At 43.0% G+C, this 14,815-nt stretch overlaps 1 protein-coding gene and 2 pseudogenes across 1 annotated transcript in view; 2 read left to right on the top strand and 1 right to left on the bottom strand.

Annotated features, from left to right (window-relative positions):
- Positions 1–3,171, top strand: part of LOC130707163 (peroxisomal multifunctional enzyme type 2) — a 50,995-nt gene extending 47,824 nt beyond the window's left edge. The window contains exons 16-18 of the mRNA XM_057540382.1: positions 346–415; positions 1,118–1,224; positions 3,070–3,171. Coding sequence (XP_057396365.1) covers positions 346–415; positions 1,118–1,224; positions 3,070–3,171 — 279 coding nt within the window. The remainder of the gene's footprint in view (positions 1–345; positions 416–1,117; positions 1,225–3,069) is intronic.
- A 228-nt stretch (positions 3,172–3,399) lies between these two features.
- On the bottom strand, positions 3,400–3,887 carry LOC130707069 (60S ribosomal protein L21-like; annotated as a pseudogene).
- Positions 3,888–8,318: 4,431 nt separating this feature from the next.
- LOC130707071 (protein FAM170A-like) lies at positions 8,319–13,803 on the top strand (annotated as a pseudogene).
- Positions 13,804–14,815: the final 1,012 nt, after the last annotated feature.

Below are 14,815 nucleotides of genomic sequence, written 5' to 3'. Positions count from 1 at the left end.
GAAGCCCTTCATTGTGTTTTAACGAGAGTAGATTGATGGATTCCTTTTTGTGAATTTCTCCTTCGGCAGTGGTAACCAGTGTTGTTCCCAGATGTAGTTCTTGGTTCCCCTTCCTATTATTTGACAGTCCTCACGCCTTATGATCTCAGTGGCAGGTGTTACAAAAAGCATTTGATTTACACTTAATCTTTTTTTGTTAGAAATAGTTATTTTTTAATCAAAGCTACTATTAGGTACATTATAATGCATTTCTTATGCAATAATCAGCCATATTTCCTGTTTTTATTTTAATGTATTCTAAGAAGGCACTGGGTGCTAGTTTCTTTTATAATTCTTTCTCCACAGGCTGCTTTGTACCGCCTCAGTGGAGACTGGAATCCCTTACACATTGATCCTGACTTTGCTAACTTAGCAGGTGAGTTGCTAATAATGTGAGCCAATGAAAATATTAGCTCAGTTATCTAAATAATACTTAAAGCCGTCGCTACTTATGACTGGAAGTTTGAGTAACATTTTAAAAATAGCCCTCTCCTAATATGTTTATGCAAAAGACATGGAAAGGTGGGAAGTAGTGTTCAGAAAATGGTGTACGTGAAATTCAGATTATGGTGGAAGGTAGCTCCTGCTAGTGCAAGGTCTAGGATAGGACCATGGGGATGGGTGTCTGAGTTATCATGAAGGTCAAGGCCATTGGAGGGGAGAGCAAAGAACTGAAAGGTTGAAGAAGGATCATCTACATACATGGATATTGAAATCACTGTGGATGATTTCATGGTTACAACCAAAGCGAAACAAAATAATTATTTGTGTCCCCAGATCTCTGACATTCCTTCCTTTTTTTTTTTCTTTTTTTGTTTATTTCATAATTTTTTTCCCAGGAAGTATTATTTATAAAATATTTTCCATGTTTCTTAACACATTATTGACTGGAGATGTATTAACACCATAGGCGTTAGTTTCTGCAAAAATCCCCCTGGTCAATAATGTGTTAAAATAGATGGTATGATTCAGTCTAATGCAGTTTAAAAATGTATTTTTGAAGTCCTGAATGAACTGTTCTTGGTTTTTAAACATGAAATGTGCCTTTATCTAACTAAATTCTCTCTCTCATTTTTAGGTTTTGACAAGCCCATATTACATGGATTATGTACATTTGGATTTTCTGCCAGGCATGTTTTACAGCAGTTTGCAGATAATGACGTGTCAAGATTCAAAGCAATTAAGGTATGTGTAAATTATTAATAATTTAACTACTTGTTCCTTTTTAGTTTTAGAGGAGTCTTAGTGACTTCATTTAAAAATAGGTACTATACCGAAGTTATTATTTTTATTGTTTCATTGACTTGGCAATCAGCAAGTTTTCTTTTTGTAGCTATAAATGCCTCTATTACACATGCATCATGAAGGATATTATATACAGTTATACTTTTAACAGATTGATTTGATTGTTTTGTAAATTAATTAGGAGCATACATATATCAGCATATATGCCTTAACAAACTCAAGATTTACCTTTAAAAATTTATTTATTCATGTTTTACTGTTTTATAATTTGCCTTAATTTAATTGAAAATGTTAAGTGGCTGCATTTGAACTCTAATAAACATGCACCTATATCAGTATGTTGGTTGCATATTGATTTTAGTTTTGCACTTTTTTTTTTGTGGTCACTGTAAATTTATTTATTTTTTGGCTGTATTGAGTCTTTCTTGCTGCGCGCAGGCTTTCTCTAGTTGTGGCGAGTGGGGGCTATTCTTCATTGTGGTGTGCGGGCTTCTCATTGCAGTGGCTTCTCTTGCTGCGGAGCACAGGCTCTAGGTGTGCGGGCTTCAGTAGTTATAGCACGCGGGCTCAGTAGTTGTGGCTCGTGGGCTCTAGAGCACAGGCCCAGTAGTTGTGGCACACGGGCTTAGTTGCTCCACAGCATGTGGGATATTCCTGGACCAGGGCTCGAACCCGTGTCCCCTGCATTGGCAGGCGGATTCTTAACCACTGCACCACCAGGGAAGCCCTAGTTTTGCACTTTTAAGTTAGCTTCAAGTTTTCATCCATTATAAATTGCAAAGAAAACTGACTCTGCACAGTTTTGCATAAATCGAAAGACATACACTTAAAACAAAACAAAACAAAACTTTAAGGCAGTGTCAAATAGCTCCAAAAGCTTTTATCAGTTTGTGCTCCATGCAGCAGTAGAAATTTATTTTCTGATGTCTTGCCTTTGATAACACTGATTATTCTCATTATTATAACTATTTTATAGTTATTATTATAATTATTTAAAAAACCAGCCAATAATATATACACAGAGCAAATAAAATAGTAGAGAAAATTAGGAAATAAAAAATGTAATTATTCTGTCCTATACAACAACCCCAGGTCTTATTCCTCAGACTTAATTAGTGCTACTTTTTTTTTTTTTTTAATTTTATTTATTTATTTATTTATTTATTTATTTTTGGCTGTGCTGGGTCTTCGGTTCGTGCGAGGGCTTTCTCTAGTTGCAGCAAGTGGGGGCCACTCTTCATCGCGGTGCGGGGACCGCTCTTCATCGCGGTGCGCGGGCCTTTCACTATCGCGGCCCCTGCCGTTGCGGGGCACAGGCTCCAGTCGCGCAGGCTCAGCAGCCGTGGCTCACGGGCCCAGCTGCTCCGTGGCATGTGGGATCTTCCCAGACCAGGGCTCGAACCCGTGTCTCCTGCATTAGCAGGCAGATTCTCAACCACTGCGCCACCAGGGAAGCCCCCAATTAGTGCTACTTTTAACTGCTTCTCTTAAGTTGTTCTGGTGGTTACCTATATAACTCTACTTAATATGATTATTCTTCTGTGTTTTGATTTGTCAAGATTAAACTATTTATTGATTCTATATTTTGAAAGACAAAGAATTAACTTTTACTAACTATATCTCTACTAATTTTATCATATTACTATTTTTATGAATTTAAGTATAGTCCAGTCTCTGTTTCTTCCTTTTATGCTCTCCAACCTTCCCCCCAAATACCACCCCCCCGCAAAGTGGAAAAGTTTCATATTAAAACATTCTTAACCCTAAAACACATTTTTTTGAAAGGTTCGTTTTGCAAAACCAGTATATCCAGGACAAACTCTACAAACTGAGATGTGGAAGGAAGGAAATAGAATCCATTTCCAAACCAAGGTATGGATAATGTAGTTAGAGGTACATTGTTTCGTTACCCTCTTCACTGTATCCTATAATTATGTTCCATCCTAGCATTGTTTTGGTTAATATTATGGATATGAGATAAAACTTAGAAGGTTTTTTTTAAAAAATCAGTGGTAACTTTTAATTGAAAATAAGATGCCTCCGTACCTTGTTTTTTATTTTCTGTTTTTTTTTTTTTTTTTTTACAGTCCAGGTCTTTTATTTTCTTTACCCCCATCATGCCATGAATTCATAGGGAATGGGCTCCAGCAGTTCAGGCTTCTTTCCATTGGTTCTCACGAAGTGTGCTTCCCTGGGGGAGCAGGCTGGCGCTTCAGCTGAACCCAAGTACCTTTCTCTTTGGCTTCCTTCTTTTTCTGATCATTTTCCTTCACTCGTTTCAGGAAGCTATCTCAGCTCTTAGAGTGCGTAACATGCTCGATACGCACATTAATTCTCTTGGCAAGAATCTTGCCCTTAGCTTGTATGTTTACAATGATGCCAACAGCATGCTGGGTAACATTGTAGACTCTCCCAGTTTCGCCATGGCAACATTTGTGGGGCATTCCTTTTTGAACAGTGCCCATTCCCTTGATATCTACAATATCACCTTTCTTGTAGATTTGCATGTATGTGGCCAAAGGAGCAGCTCCATGTTTTCTAAAAGGCCTAGTCTAGAACATGTAGCAGGTGCCCCTCCTCTTTCTCTTTGTGTTGGTCATTTTGGCGAATTACTGGAAGATGGAGGTTCTGGCCGAAAAGAAGCTATTTTCTGTTTTTTATTCTCAGCTAAATTGGTGCCTGTCTACATAGCATTTCTGAAAACCCAACCAACCATATCTTTTTGGCTCAACCCATCATTCAAGTTGTTGTCAGAATATAATCTTCAGAAAATTAAAGGCATGACTCTCAGACAGATATAAAATGAAAATGTGACACAAATTAACATCTTATGTCACAGAGTCTGGGCTTAATTAATAGTAAGTAACAAGACAGAGTATATCTCCCTATAGAGTTAAGTAATTTTGGGGTGAGGCTGTTAGCAGTGCTCCAGTAAAATACTAAAAGGACATGCAATCAGCCTTTTATAAGTTTTTTACAGATTATTTTTGTTAATACAATTGACCAGGGTGACACTTTTTGGCCTGATCATTTGTACTACATTGATGGTTTGTGTCGAGCAGTTTAAATACCACCACCAACAATAATAACAGCTTAAAGTTGTCGAGTACCTATAAGCAGGCTATCCCATTATTTCTACTATGCGTAACAGCTCTACATTTAATTTAGGAAAATCTAGGTTCAGGTCTCCTAAATAACTTGCTCATGGTCACATAGAAAGTGGTGGAGCTGGGATAGACACCCAGGCCTGCCTGGCTCAAGGCTTCCTTCCTAGGCCCTAACTTTTTTTTTTGTTTTTTTTACTGTATCATGATTTCTTTTTTTTTTTTTTTTTAACATCTTTATTGGAGTATAATTGCTTTTGATTGTTGTGTTAGTTGCTGCTGTATAACAAAGTGAATCAGCTATACGTATACATATATCCCCATATCCCCTCCCTCTTGTGTCTCCCTCCCACCCTCCCTATCCCAGCCTTCTAGGTGGTCACAAAGCACCAAGCTGATCTCCCTGTGCTATGTGGCTGCTTCCCACTAGCTATCTATTTTATATTTGGTAGTGTATATATGTCCATGCCACTCTCTAACTTCGTCCCAGCCTACCCTTCCCCCTCCCCATGTCCTCAAGTCCATTCTCTACATCTGCATCTTTATTCCTCTCCTGCCGCTAGATTCTTCAGAACCAATTTTTTTTTCTTTTTAGATTCCATATAAATGTGTTAGCATACGGTATTTGTTTTTCTCTTTCTGACTTACTTCACTCTGTATGACAGACTCTAGGTCCATCCACCTCAGTAAAAATAACTCAATTTCGTTTCTTTTTATGGCTGAGTAATATTCCATTATATATATGTGCCACATCTTCTTTATCCATTCATCTGTCGAAGGGCACTTAGGTTGCTTCCATGTCCTGGCTATTGTAAACAGTGCTGCAATAAACATTGTGCTACATTTGTCTTTCTGAATTATGGTTTTCTCAGGGTATATGCCCAGTAGTGGGATTGCTGGGTCATATGGTAGTTGCATTTTTAGTTTCTTTTTTTTTTTTTTTTTTTTCCACACACACACACTGTATTTTATTTTTACAAGAGATAAATAGACTGACACCAAGCATTGTACATGGATGACCACAACAAAAGCAACAATGATTGCAGTTACCAAACATGAAACACACTCATACTATGTCATAATATTGACATTCAGTCCAGTAATCCTCCACTGTAACAGCTCCTTTACTTTGCAGTGAAAATTGATTTGTATATTCTTTGCCTCTGAGTCCTTGTGGGATTTTTTTTTTAATTCAGACAGATAGTCACAAAAATTATACTCATCCTCATCAGTTCACTCAGTCCCATGTAATTAATTTCTTTTTTATCTTGATCTTTTCTTAGCACTTTTATGAGTTCATCAGTTTTTCATTAGAGTTCTGAAAATGCTTATTCATTCAGTTCAGCAGTACAGTCAGTTACCAGAAACCTGTAGTTGTCAGAGTCTTTTCCATGAATTTCTTGAAGATGAAACCCTTTTATAGGAACATATTTGCAAAAGCATCAGAGTACACCCAGAACTGTCTGTAAATGACAAAAGACTTAAAAATGACCATGGTTAAAGATTTGATGAAAGTTCATAATAATGCAGTTGACAAGAAAATTAGTTATTTCTGAGATATACATTTTAAAGTAATAACTAGGATTATTACTTATAACATTATACCAGAACATATAAGATTTTTAGAAGTTTCCTGTAATGTCTGAAACATTTATATTAACATATTTCCATACATATTTCCATACAAATACAAATATAAGATTTTTAGAAATTTCATGTAATGTCTGAAACATTTATATTAACATATTTCCATACAAATAACCCAATGAAAGTTTAGTATTAGTTGTTTTGTTTGTTTTTTTATACTGCAGGTTCTTATTAGGCATCAGTTTTATACACATCAGTGTATACATGTCAATCCCAATCGCCCAATTCAGCACACCACCATTCCCACCCCACCGCAGTTTTCCCCCCTTGGTGTCCATATGTCTGTTCTTTATATGTTATAGACTTACTTCTTTGTTGGCTATGTAGTTTGTAAATATTTTCTCCCAGTCTCTAGCTTGACTTCTTATACTCTTAAAAGAATCTTTCACGTAGCAAATGATTTTAGTTTTGATAATGTCTAGTTTACCTATTTTTCCTTTTATGGTTCATCTCTTTCCTGGTTTATTGCAATAGGCCCACTGTTCTCTCTGATTCTGACCTTGCCTCCTAAAAGTCTGTTCTTAACAAAGCAATTAGAGTGATCTTTTAACATGTAATTTCTCATTTAAAACTCTCCAAGCTTCCCATGTCACTCAGAGTAAAAGCCAAAGTTTGAGCAGTAGCCTCTAAAACCCTATATAATTTGGTTCCTCATTATCCCTCTGACTTCCCCTCTTACCACTCTCTCCCTCCCTCAGCCACACTGGCTTTCTTCCTGGTATTCAAACAGGCCAGGCAACCCCTGACCCAGACTCCAGTCTCTTTTTGCCTGAAAAATGTAACCTTGGCTCTAAGCTCCCTTATTGCCCTCAGGTACTACTGAGATGAGGCCCTTTTAGTGAAGCCTTCCATGATCTCCCATTCAGCATAGAAATTGCCCTATTTCCTATAGTCCCATATCCAGTTGCTTGTTTTCTTTTTCATCATGGTACTTGAAAATATCTAACCTACTAGGTATTTTACTTATTTAAAAAAAATGGTCTATCTTCTCCTCTAGAATTAAGCTCCTTGAGAGAAACTCTTTGCATCTTTTTTGTTCTTAAATGTTCAAGTACAGAATCTAGAGAGCCTGGCATATAGTAGGGGCTAAATAACGGTTTCTATAATGAAGAATGGACAGAGAAATGAAGGAATGACAAAAGTATGTCCCAACCTAGCTGGGGCTTGCTGTGATGAACCCATTGGCTCTAGGTTGGAGAACCTGAGCTGGTACGTTTGGAATCATCTTTCCTTTTCTGAGGAGAGGTTCATTTCTTTCAGAAATTCAGGGTCTAAGAAAGATGCCTTAAGAATCATCCTCCTTGGAATGACGGCATTAGAACTTCTAATGAAAGTTCAGCTCCTAAGGAAGTGGTGATTATCACCGGTTGTTAATACTCTTTGTTGAATGGTTGGTGAGGAGCATTGTGGTTCCTCATCATTATGGATGGAGGGACCAAGCTGACAGTACCTGAGCTCACTGATCAATCTTAACTTCATTAAAAACCGGACAACTTTTTGTACTTACTGTTGCAAAGCAATAGGAAGGTACACAGCATCACTTATAAAATAATCTTGTAGTAACATGAAATCGAATCTAAATCTAATTAATTCTCTAGCTATAACTACCTGTTTATAAGGAAATCGAGGTAATAGGGAACATCTTAAATGACATCACAGGAATACAATCAACAGACTCCTGTGGAAAATTCTACAGGATAAATTACTTAGTTTCTTCAATAAATCGGTGCCAAATCAAAGGGAGGGAGAACTGTTGTAGACTAAAAGACACATGGACATATTGCAAGGCGTGGACCTTCTTTAGATCTTGATTTCAATAGATCATGTATAAAAAAGACATTTAAACACATTTGGAGGCAATTGAGTATGGCTTAGTTATTGTGGTAAAAGAAATGATGATTAAATTTGTTGGGCGAGAGAATGATGTTATGTTAGAAACAAGTTTTTATCTGTTGGAGGTAAATACTGTGGCATGTAAGGAGAAATGACATAATGTCTGAGATTTACAATAAAAAACAGCACTTCCCCCACCCTCCCCAAACTCCTAAACCAAAATAAATACACAAAGAAATGAAAGTGTGCAAGTGAGTGAGTGTGTTTGTGTGTGTGTGTGTGTGTAGCAGAAGAAGAATGGCAGACTTTTGATAATTGTTGAAACTGGGTGATGGGTAAATGGTGCTGCATTCCTTTTATATCATTCTCTTTACTTTGTGTATGTTTGAAAATTTCTACCACAAAAAAATTAAGAAAAAAAATCCTCCTTGTCCCTTCTTTTCTAGAGATTTTCCAAGAAGCAGGAAGATTGAATCTCATCAGCAAACCCTCACAAGGCTGAAGTTGTCCTCTCTTCACTCTCTCGGTGCCTGAAACTTTAAGTCATTCTGCAGTGCCTTTTCAAATTGGGACCCGCCTCAGTCCATGTGGTATTTCTAATGAAAGCAGTGACTTCTGGGAGGCTACCTCATCCCGTGCACCAATCTTCCCACTGGATCATCCTGGCCACTACCTCAAAATGAGGTGTCTCTAATTCTAGAGTGGAATCAGGAGGATCCAGATGCATTGCCACTTATAACTGGTATAAATTACAGCCCACAAGCAGAGGTGTGCAAGAAATAGTACGAAAATTTTTTTATAACTCCATGTAATTTGTATTTGAAGCCTTGATCCTGCTGGTGTCCTGTTTGGATTTCCGCCATCCCTATTTGGAAGTCATACAGGGCCAAGGTTTTGAGAGAGTGGGTGGAAGCATGATCATTGTTGACTGGAGCCCACAGTTGTAAGTGTAGATGCCCATCAGCTCGGGGGCCGTGCCTCCTGTAGGTTTGGTGGCTCCTGTGCCATGCGTGGGACAGGTTGCCATGATTCTGCTTGTATGCACACTACAGCCATCTCCTTTTGGAATTTTTGCTCCATTTACCCCTCCAGCCACACTTGAGAGGCCTTTTCTCCTCCAGGATTTACAGACATCTCTCTCTGACTTAATTAGCACATTTCAACACTCCAGTAGGGAAACAAGACAGTACCTAATTTCAAAAACCTGCTTCTGTTATGTTTCTGCTCAAGTATCCTCTCTTTTCCATGGAGTTTGCGATTTTAGAAATAAAAGCCAAGATGATCAGCATGCTATTTCTGCTATGCCCTGCCGGGCTCTTCCACTGGCCAGTGAACATAGGGTCTGCTACCCACTTGAATGCAGAAGGGAAAACGTGAAATAAAGGAAGAAAAGGAAAAAAATGAACAGGAACAGATTAACATCTCAAAGTATCCTGCCACATTTGAAAGATGTGAGAGTTGAATTCATGGGAAAGGTTCTGCTGGGAAAAAGGAGTTGTTCTTGAAAATGGGGTCTGTGCTGTTGCAGAGACTGTTGAACCTAGGTCCACAGAATGCTCTGATGTCATCACTGAGGTTAGAGAATTCTGCTGTAGGCCTGGCAACCTTTGAAACTTAACAGCCCTGGTGAGCACTAAGCAGTACTGCTTGTTCACTAAGTGGTCCAAGTTGTTCAGCCATTTAGGAGACTTGACTATTTTTATTTGTATTGAATCATTTCAACGGATTTCCCAAAAGCCAAGAAGGGCCAACCTGTAGGGAAGAGGAGGAGTTGGACGTGAGGCATCTTCTAAGGGAATCTTCCAGTTGGTACGATGAGACGGCGACAAAAGAGGAAACATCTGGAAAGTGAAGAGTCCCAGGAAACTGCCGAGAAGGGAGGAGGTATGTGGGGGGCAACTTGTGGGGGGAACATGGGTTTCTGCCAAACTGAGCCTTCTCTAGGAAGGGGGGTACTGAGAACGTGTCACCTGTGAAGCAGGGTGCGAGAGACCTTGTCTCACTGATGCTGCCGTATCCACGCAGAGGGTCCCTGTGGTGTGAGACGGCACAGAACGGCCAGGTGCCCCTGGGAGATGGGAGGTCAGCTCCGCTGGTCTGAGGACCCTCTCCTGGGGCTGCCGGGCCTGGAGCTTTGTCGGACTCACAGCAGGCTGCATCCTGCTTGCACAGACCTAGAGGTGCAGCTTTTCTCAGTCCCCGAGTTCTCTCTTATTCTCTTTGATCTTCCCCTGGGGTCACGAGGTGGGGGGTGTGAAGGATGCAAGGATGCTGAGAGAGACCCATGAGCTGCTTGGCCCCTTTTGCCAAAGTGGAAAGAGAAGCCCCATGAGTTGAAGGCCTTGTTGAAAAGTATCTTGAGAAGTGGAATGCAGTTCGAAAGGAGATTGTTTGTCTAGGGATGGTGTCATTGAAAGCAAGGAGGTTTTATTCCTTCGACAGGAAGAATTTCTCAAAGGAGATCAAGGGAAGGGAAGGGCTTTCCAGAGACTGAGCCCGCATGGGCGGGGGTGAGAGATGTCCTCAGGGTCCTGCGGGGAGCTCTGAGAGCCACGGGCCACCTGGTGCCTGCGTGCCTTAAACGTAGGCGAGTAGCTTGCCCTGGGAGAGGGGTGGTCACGTGAGGAAGTGGGGCAGAGTGGAGCCTACCCCAGACTTCCAGCTGGAGGCCTCTGCCCCAGATTAGAGCCCAGTAGCTCCTACCAGGCCTAGGGTCCTGGAGACTAGGATGGGCCCTGGGAGTGGAGGTCTAGACAGCAGGCAGATTTTCAGGCAGTGGCTGGGACAGGCTGGGGAAGGCAATGACTGCCCCTGTCTCACCATTCAGAATATTTTTCTCTATGTTCCAGTGTGTGTGTGTGTGAGTGTGAGTGTGTGTGTGTGTGTGTGTGGTAGTGGAGAGAAGAGCGGGATGAATGGGGGTAGAGTGCTCATCAGATATAAAGTCTGCATGGTAAAGTTCTTGTCACCCTGCCTGGACCTGGGTGACACTCGGTGTATGTAAGAGTGTGTACAGAATTCTTGTTAGGGGTGTTTTATGAGGCAGTAACTCATACACCCATGTACACTCTGATACAGCAAATATATCACACACCCCACATATAACTTCCTTATCAAACCACACACAGCACATGTAGGTATATACACGCATCACTCCTGAACTACGTTCTCATACAACCCACCTGTGTCACAATCCTCTCCTCCAACACCAAACGCTGGAGATGAGATATGTATATAGACACACACACTATATATATATGACACACACACTATATATATATGTATCTCCTCAACTCTCGCAAACACAGCTAACTTCAGCTATCTCTAAATACCTCTGTAAGAACCAGTCACATGTCATACACACCACACTTCTAACACATTCTTTAGTGATGCCAGACCCGCTTTGTACAAACCACAGTAAAGCACAGTCTCACTAACCCATGTCAGGGTTGCCAGATAAAATATGGGCTGTCCAGTTAAATTTGAATTCCAGATAAACAACAAGTAATTTTTCAGTATGAGTATGTCCCAAATATTGTATGGGCCATACTTACACGAAAAATAAGTAAGACCAAATACTGCATGGGAATACTTACACTACAAAATTATTCTGGGTTTATCTGAAATTGAAATTTAACCGGGTGCCCTGTATTTTTGTTTGCTAAGTCTGGCAACCCTTATATACTTACCGCCAGCTGATGTGTTATATTGATTGTATTGTTGTTTAGTGTTTGTCTTCCTCTACTAGAATGTGCAGCCTTACCAGAGACTAGAACAATGGAAGAGTGCCGGATACATAGGAGTAGCTGCTTACTGAACCTTGGTGAATGAATGAATGAACACACACCATAAATACAAGCCACACCGTGTGATGAGGAAAAGTTACATGTCCCAGAATTCCTGACTTGTGAACAGAAATCATGCACACAGAGGCCACAGATACAGATACACACATCTGCACTGTGCTCCCCACGCCAACCCCACACTTACCACAGACTTAAGTGATAGACATCACTCACTCTTCACACATACTCACAGTCACCACCTAGGCCCACATTACCCACAAGACACTGACAGAATAAGTACTGATTTTAATTAAATACTGGAGTATCCACTGGGAGCCACACTCTCAACTGTGTGTATTCACTGCACCTGACACATGTCAGACCGTCAGTAAATATTTGTGGACAGAGGATTGAGGAACCCACCCTGAGCCTTTCATTCCTCCCTCAGGAATCTCGAAGTCACAAGAGGATCCCCCTCAGCTTGGATCTCCTGTGGTGGCCCAAGGCTGCAGCCCAGGGGCAGGGGAGGTCCCCTCTGCCTCTGAATACTTCTGTGCTTCTTCTCCACGCAAGCTCATCCGTGGTGGTAAGGGCGCGGGGCTCCTCAGGTGAGGGGCTGCTTGGCTGGGAGGCAGGAGGCACACAGATCCCAGGGAGGCTGAGAGGAAACCCAGGGTCATCAGAGGCGCTGAGGGCTCTGTGGAGGAGCCTGAGCAGGATGGCTGAGCTGTACGAGGGCGTGGATCTCAGCTGAGTCTGGGGGCGTGTGAATCCTGGTACCACCATGGTGGGGAAGTTAAGGAGCAGGGGCCGGAAAGGTCTGGGCTTGAGGTGGAGGGCAGAGGGACCAGATTAAGCATCTTCAGAGGAAAATGTAGGGTTTGCCTTTGCCTTTGCTTCCTGAGAAGGACAGAGTTCTTCATCATAGACCTCCAGCCTGAGAGCAGGACCATCCAGCTGAGGTCCACCCAGCTCACACATACATCCGCTCTCCAGGCACAGCCATTCTCAGTGCACACGTAAACCCCAAGCACGTGATCCACAGTGCTCCTCTCCTACACCCCCATTCCACAAGTAATGCACCACCGATATTCCCAAACTCACACTCCTCGTAGTACACGCATCCTCCCACATCCCTCACATACCACAGCCCTCACCACCATACTCCACACCCCTGTATACAGACACCGCTCCAGTATCCCCCCACACGCAGATGAAAAGCCCACAGATGACACCAGATACACCACTCCATCCTACGGCCAACAGACACCAAGCTCATGACACAGCTACGTCATGCAAATGTCCCTCTCTCATCTACCACACCTGCTCCCTCAGCTTCCAGCATGGCCCGCGCATGTTATTATGTTTTTAATTTCCTTTCCCAGGAATCTGGAGATTACATCGAGACACTCCCCGGCCTAGAGCAGCCCTAGCCCGGGTTCAGGAACAAGGGGAGACCGCTCCCCCACCACAGTGTGTCGCCTTCTCATCCCCTTCATTCAGTAAGACCTCTCTGTATACAAACAAAGAGGAAAGAGGCATGAAAATATACTACATGCGGGTGAAAACGATCAAGGGTGTAGCTGTCTCCTGGGAGACAGAGAAACCCTTGGGGTTGCTAGAAAAGCGGCTGAGGATAGAAGAAGTGACCCTTCCTGAGGATGTGCGGGTAGGTTCTCCCCGCTCTGCTGTGTCCACCAGAAACCGCCTGTCTGACAGTGAGCCCACTGGGGCGGAGAAAGAGTGTGAGGAAAGGGCAGAGCCATACAGCCCATCAGGGTCAGCTGCAGTCCAGGAGAGACCCAGGGCCAAGACACCGGACTGGCTGGTGACCATGGAGGCCGGCTTCAGGTGCATGGCCTGCTGCCGGGTGTTCCCCACCTTGGAGATCCTCCGGCAGCACGTGCGGTACGGCGTCCAGGAGGGCTTCAGCTGCCATGTCTTCCATCTCACCATGGCCCAGATGATGGGCGATGTGGAATCCGAGAGCACCACCGAGGAGGAGGTGGAGGAGGAGGAGAGGAGGAGGAGAAGCAAGGAGCAAAGGAGAATGAGGAGGAGCAGCCCACGGGGGAAGACCTCAGCCCGAGGAGACCGTGGAGCCAATGTCCAGGCTGCGTGTTACATTCTCCGAAGGAGAGGAAGTGAGCAGGGGCTGGGGCTGCGGAGGGAGCTGTACCTTCTCCGAGCCAGTCCCATCTCTCCACCCCAGACTCATGCTTCCAAAAGGGAGAGTTGGGGGCTTTAGCACCTCAGGGGGACCTGAAGGGGAGATAACCGGCTCCCGTGCTTCTGGCCCAGTCATGTAATAATAAAGTCATGACTGTAAGTGGGAATTGATCCTGAGCTTTTCAGCTTCCACAGGAAATTCTCTTTAGCGAAGAAGTGTTTTTCTCTCTTTTGATTTCCACACAGCAACTGAGATTCATGGGACAAGATCCTAGAAGACGGTGTGGCCTTCTGTTGGAAGAGGTAAGGCTTGAGGCTGGCACAGTCTTCTGAGCCTATGTCACGAGGGCCCCGAGGAGTGTAAGGGAAGGGGCCGCAGAGATGTGCTGGTTTATCTAATGGCTCTGCAGTTGCATCAACTTGGGACACACCCAGCACTTCCAAAGGAATTGACCTCTGTTGACTTAAACAAGAATGTGGAGCGTTTTGACTAGGAGTTTTCTCAGGGTCTGCATGATGGACCTCAGCTCTTAAGAGGACGTACTGCCAGCAGCTCCTTCTCGGCAGAGAGAGCCAGGGGTGGTCTGAAGAGAGGACAGGGGGCCCCGCAGGACCAGAAGTTTGAGGTCTGAGAGCCTGTGGCCTGAGCTGAGATCTCACCCTGACCAGTGTACCTAGCCTTCTGGGACAAAGGGAAATGTGAAAGGGAGTCAGGTGGAAATGAGGTCCCCCGAGATATGGAAATGTTCCAGAAGCTTCGTTGTGCGGTAGTTGATCTGGAGCCAAGCTCACTGTGGTGTGTGTGGCTCTGAGCTTTAAGGCAACGCTGGAGGGTAACCCCGACCAGCAGAGCTTATAGTGCTTCTTGTCTCTTCCTGTTCTGCCTCATTTGTTTTATCCCTTCCAGGGAGAAGAAAGGACCCTCGGGATAGTAGTAGCAGACAGAGTGCCAGTGGTCTGAAGGAGGATGAAGGGCCCAGCACTCAGTCTAAC

The sequence above is a fragment of the Balaenoptera acutorostrata genome, chromosome 2 (genome assembly GCF_949987535.1).
Source record: "Balaenoptera acutorostrata chromosome 2, mBalAcu1.1, whole genome shotgun sequence".
NCBI lineage: Eukaryota > Metazoa > Chordata > Mammalia > Artiodactyla > Balaenopteridae > Balaenoptera > Balaenoptera acutorostrata.
The sequence above is the reverse complement of the archived record's forward strand: the minus strand, read 5'-3'. Positions and strand labels throughout refer to the sequence as shown.